General features: G+C 40.7%; 1 protein-coding gene across 1 annotated transcript in view; it reads left to right on the top strand.

Annotated features, from left to right (window-relative positions):
- The window catches only part of LOC104494977 (dedicator of cytokinesis protein 1), a gene marked incomplete at both ends in the record, with an annotated part of 118,316 nt that overhangs the window by 110,809 nt on the left and 1,619 nt on the right, over positions 1-5,888 (top strand). The window contains one exon of the mRNA XM_010137886.1: positions 3,133-3,286. Within this exon, the coding sequence (XP_010136188.1) occupies positions 3,133-3,286 (154 nt within the window). The remainder of the gene's footprint in view (positions 1-3,132; positions 3,287-5,888) is intronic.

The following is a 5,888-nucleotide window of genomic DNA, read 5'->3' on the forward strand; positions in this document are numbered from 1 at the left end:
GTCAAGCAGTTTAAAGACAAAATTTGTCTTGTCTTAAAATCTTTGCACTCTGGAGGCATTTGTCCCCTGTTAATGATATAAAAGGGAAATCGTTATCTTTTGTGAGTAAGAATTCATCTTTTCCATTGTTCTACTTTTGGGCCTGCACTGTGTGCAAGTTCCCTTTTCAAGCTGAAATTTCCCCCAAAGCACTGTTACTGCTGAGTTCTATGGGGAAAAAAAAAAAAAAAAAATTAAAATCTTTGCACTCTGGAGGCATTTGTCCCCTGTTAATGATATAAAAGGGAAATCGTTATCTTTTGTGAGTAAGAATTCATCTTTTCCATTGTTCTACTTTTGGGCCTGCACTGTGTGCAAGTTCCCTTTTCAAGCTGAAATTTCCCCCAAAGCACTGTTACTGCTGAGTTCTATGGGGAAAAAAAAAAAAAAAAAAGGAGAAGCAGAAAGTTTGCAGGTCAAAAAAAAAAAAGATGATATGTAATGGAGGGGGGGAGATAATGGATTTTTTTTTCTTCAAAAAGAGTTGGAATCCAGATTTGAATAGAAATGGAAATTAAAATGAAGATTTAAAGAGCTTTTAAAGTGAGGTTTTAGTAATAAACTACTATTAGTTACTAGATTTCGTATTACAGATACTGGATTCCTTCTGTTGAGAGTTTTAGAAGTCACTTGTACTACCATCGCTAAATCAATTACAAGATTTCAGTTACTTGGCGAATTTTCTAATGGCTTCTCAGTTCTGACCTCTAAAATACTCGGTGAGGGGGGGTGACAGCAGAAGACATGCTCCTCTTTAGTACAATGACAATTTCTAAGAACCTTCAAGAAAACGGATGAAAGAATAACAACCAGCTGGGATTTGCTAGCACCAGGTTGGTCAAGCCCTTCTTCCTGGGACAGAGGAGGAGGCTCTGTGGCTAGGAGGGATGTCACAGATCCCAGTGTGCCGGCTCCAGTATGGCACTGGCCACATCTCACACGATGTTCTCTTGAGCAAAACTGGGCTGTGAAGTCTAGTCTAAGGCAATGCTGATACACAGCAGCCCGAAAAAACCACCCTCAATATTGTCACAGGTGAGGCAGACTAAAGGAGGACCCGTGGTGGATTCACACAGTGGGGTTCATCAGAATAATCCGCGTGCAGAAGCTCAGCCTGTGCAATCAAACGAGAGGCACAGCGGGCGCATCAGGCAGTGATCACTCCCGCCTCTGCAGAGCTTTGGCTCCTCCTGTTAGTGATGTTGTCTAATGAAATGAGCATTTCCATCGCTGCAATGGGGTTTCTTGCATGGGACTTCTTTTTTTCCAATCAAATGGATTGTCATGGAAGAACGCAGGATTATGAAACTGCAGAGTTAGTTCATGGAGCTTTAATGTTTTCTTTAAGAAGGAGCATTCAGAGGCTGTTTTGTCTAGTTGTGTGGCTTAAAGACTTTTTTCCAAATTTCACTGTACTCGTAATGAATTGATTGACTGACCAAAACCCAAGCCCTAATTACAGACGTGTGTTACTATGATCTTATCAGAAGATAAATTAAGCACTTTGCTGGGTGAAGATGTCAATAATGTCTTTATAGATTTCTAGAGATTTGTAACTTCTTTTAAGTATCGCATACACTTCTTTAACATCAAATCTCATTGCTGGTGCTTTGATTCCCTCAGCTGATAGCAAACGGAACGCCAATGCCAGGTAGTTAACAGACCACTCGAAAGCTTGTGTTAGGAATCAGAATAACAAGCTGTACATTTTATTGATTCCGTGACGTGTAACATCACTCACTATTGATCTTCTTTTCATTAGACAAAAAAAACTTAGCAATGGGTTCATTATGGATTAGTGGTCTCCAAAGAGTTCATAATCCCTAGCAGAACCATGGTTTGTGGGAAGCTTTAAGAAAAGGGCCAAGCTTGTCAATCACAGAAGTTGTCAAAATTTGTTTGAGATATGGAGCTGCAGACCAGGTTAACCTGGGAACTTGACTCCAGTTGTTGGGTCTTCTCTTGATTCTGCGATCGCAGCTTTCCTAATCAATTAGCCTGTTTTCCTGAGTTGCTTTCCTATAATTATATGCATCCGAGAAAGTGATAGTTTTGCTTATCCATTCTACTAAAAATATGCTTTAAAAGATCTTGAAAGAAGAAACCTTTGGGACTTGAATTTTAGTGTTGGGCAAATTTGTGAAAGGTTGCCCCGCGGTCTTGATGAACTTTGCAGACACAGTTACGTACTTCATGGTCATTCGTTTCTGGTAGAAGGATCTCAGAGATGCAACCTTTTATGCAAACCCTTTTAGGGTTTGTTTTCTGAGGCACTCACACCTCGTTTTAGATTTCTCCTTCACAACATACTCTTTTTAAAAAAAACTTGTGAAATGACAAAGTTCTTCAAAAAACCCCATGAATTGCTGATGGCATTTTCTGTTTTGTCCTAATGCAGCACCTTGGATGTAATTCCCCTCTTAACTTCAAGCTGCTGCTGCATTTTCTGTGATCTCCTGGCAGTAATTACTAGAAATACTTGGGGCTGATGGATGGGTAACAAAAAGTAGAGCTCAGAGTTAAACTCAGTGAAAGGAATCGCCTTAACAAAAGCATTAGCTGCCCATCAGATTACAAGTATCATTCCAGGGTTTCTCAGGGAACATTTAAATGGACTCGGAAGCAGCCAGAGCACAACAAGAGGGATTTTTCAGTGAATTAAATACAAGGACAACCAGGCACCATCCAGAAGGTGGTTCTGGACAGGTGATGTCTTCCACAAAAGAGAGTTTGACCATGCAAACAATTCAGCAGATAAATTGTAAAAGGAAAGTAGAGCCAGGTGAGGAGAAAGAAAAGATTTTGAAAGCTGTATAATCTTGTGTAAGGTTACAGACGTCCTTAGCTGTTATTAATCAAGAGTTGGGGAGCTGGTTCGGTGCTTCAGAAAAATATGCCAGGCTACGGGAAGGTGTGTGCGTTAAGTCTCATTGTGATTCCTGAGGAGAAGGGAGAACATCTGGAGCTGTGAAGTACTGCATTAAATCAGAAGTTGTTGTATGTTATTATTGCTCAGGAAATGCAGCAATCTCAAGCCCTGGTGCAGGTGAACAACATCCATTCCTTTACTGTCTCTCTTCTGTCCCTGTGCAGATCAGCCCGCTAAGACCCCAGAGGCCAAAAAGCCAGGTCATAAACGTCATGTCGAGCGAAAGACGTTTCTCCGTCTCTCCATCACCTCCCAGCTCCCAAGTGACGCCGCCCCCAATAACTCCACGGACGAAACTTTCCTTCAGCATACAGTCCAGTAAGTCTGGAATTTTAACTAAATTGTGAATTTTATGCAAAATAACTTCTAGTGGGGAGATGAGTTTCCTGAGCACTGATACACGTCTTGGTTTGAGTTCCTTGAGTTAGTCTTCTGGCTGTCACCGTGGGATTACTTGTGAGAACAAGAACTTACCTCTTGAAATTGTCCTCTTTGCCTTTGCCAGAAAAAATTGTTTCAGCATTTTACAAACGCAAGTAAAATTGCTACATTGAAAAGTCTGTTTTTCCTTTTCAAGTAATCATTAACAAAACAAATATACTGAAGTGTAGAGAAACTCAAAAATTAGTGTTGTACTTGATTCTGTATTGGATATAGGGTGTTTTGGAGCATAAAGGCTGAAAAAAAAATCTTTTAAATGTAATTGTACCTTAAAAGAATTTTTATTTGCTACATAGTGAGTACAGACCAGAAGGGAAGTGAAAAAAAAAAAAAATCTTTTTGATGTACTTTTTGATTGACATTGCCATCTATCACTCAGTTTTTCTGTAAAATATCATTTGTTTGCCTCAGTCTTCAGGAAACCCAGCTGAAAACTGGCTGTAATACAACACCTATTTCTTTTTCAGTGCTGTTTCCCAAAAGCTGTTATTCAGAGTTTTCAGTTGCTGGCATGTGACACAAAAACAATCTTTTTGATGCATGTACCCAAGTACTGGTACAATAGTCGGGAGTTCAGGGTTAGTAAAGCAGAGGACAGATGATCAGTCTCAATAAAAAAAATCTTGTTCAACCACATCACTCATTTATTTACTTTTTTTTAATATTTAAAACCTTCTCCCATAAACAGCCAGAGTTTTGGACCGTTCTCGTGGCCAGTTGCAGATACGTGTTGTGTGAGCACGAATGTGTTTATGGTACATATCTGTAACAACAGGATGGTCTTCTCCAAGGCACGCGGCTTTGTGCTAACAATTCAGGATCGGTGGTTGCAAACGTGTGGAAGAGGGATGAGCAAGTGCAAATCAATGGAGCGAACTCAGACACCTGAAACAAGTGTTTTGGTGACTGTGGCCTCTCTCCTTTCTTTACACCTCCGATAGCCAAAAACTACCAGTATGCTGAAAACTGGGAGAACAAAGTGAAGTATTTATACTCCTGCAAAAAATACTCTTGGAATTGGATTATTTCTTCCTGTGTACATTTTATTAAATTAATTGATCTCTTTTTTAAAAAAAGTATCTGAACCTCTCATGTATTTCAGAGATATTAGTTAAGTCCGTGTGCTGAGGATTTGTGGGTGTTACGTACAGTAGGTTCAGCTTGTTGCAAAATCCGTGGGACTTGCCCATAACCGTTTGAGGAATTGTAGCGGTAAAGCAATGTGGAAATTCCAAGGATGGAGAAGTTATTTCAGTGCACAAATTGGCTAAAAGCAGTTAATGGGTTGCTGAGCAATACTGCTTGCTTGTTAGCTGGCAGTTTAGGAGAATGGAGTGTAAAATTTGGTCATTAGGTTACAATGAAAAGAAAGTCGTCTAAGTAATCTCTTGCCAGATCAAAGGTAGCCTCAATGGGATGTGTCCAGTAAGGAATAAACAGTCAGAACATACCGGTTTTGACTAATGATAGCAAACCAGAAATGATGAGTAATTATTTGTGTAGTGCCTGAGTGAGTGAGGTGTCGTTCAGCTGAACTGAGCAGGAGAAAATGAACAGATCTGTAGCGCGTAGATCTTGAATCACGACTGAAAATGACTGAGCTTGGTGTTTGGTGCCTGTTTCTGCAGTGGAGTAAATGGCGCCTGGATTTCATTGAACTGTGTAAGAGATTAGCTAGTCAGGGCAAATAATGTTTTTCATTATAGAATATTCTACTAAATAGTTTGCCAGACTGAATACCAATATGTTGTTAATGAGTCTTAGGAACTGTTCATGTGGACTGAAACCCTCTGTCCCCATTCACAGGGATTTCGTGGCTGTCTTGCAAAAGGACGAGGTTGTAAAGGTGCATGAACACAGTGGGGGCTGCAGAAAATTGGAGCGGTAACAGGAGCTGGGGAACGTAAGGAAAGGGTCGGAAGCACAGACAGCTGGTGACCATCCATGTTGTTCAGAGTACTGCAGGTGCTGGAGTTGCCTCCACACCGTGTTTCCTCTGCAGCACTAGTGAAAACATCGCTCACGTAAAGGAGTTGTGTAACTCCTAACAAACTTCACGTTGCCATCTTCTTGGTAGCACCTATTAGTCTACATGAAAAAGCTCAGATGAAGTTAGTAGATACTCTAGTACCACGTGAGACACAAAGATGAAGTGTTCAGGGCAGTTAAATTCCCTTTATCTTTGGATAAGTTGGTGTTACACTCACTCGGAGTTTCCACCCGAGGAATGTGTGTAGTGAGACCTAAATACACCGAAAGCAGCTTGCCCTTTGTGAAGCTGGATTCAAGGTTCTTCTAAAGCTCTGGCTAACGTTACAGCTCTAAAGAAAACACCATTTCCCAAACATCTCCCAGTGTCACCTTAAACTGCACGGAAAAACCAGCGGCATGTATAGGTAGATAGATCTATACGGGCTGTGTGTCGAGGAGCTATTCTGTGGGATTGACAGTCTCAGATGTCTGTGATCTTCAGACGTTC

The sequence above is a fragment of the Buceros rhinoceros genome, unplaced genomic scaffold (genome assembly GCF_000710305.1).
Source record: "Buceros rhinoceros silvestris isolate BGI_N320 unplaced genomic scaffold, ASM71030v1 scaffold886, whole genome shotgun sequence".
Classification (NCBI taxonomy): domain Eukaryota; kingdom Metazoa; phylum Chordata; class Aves; order Bucerotiformes; family Bucerotidae; genus Buceros; species Buceros rhinoceros.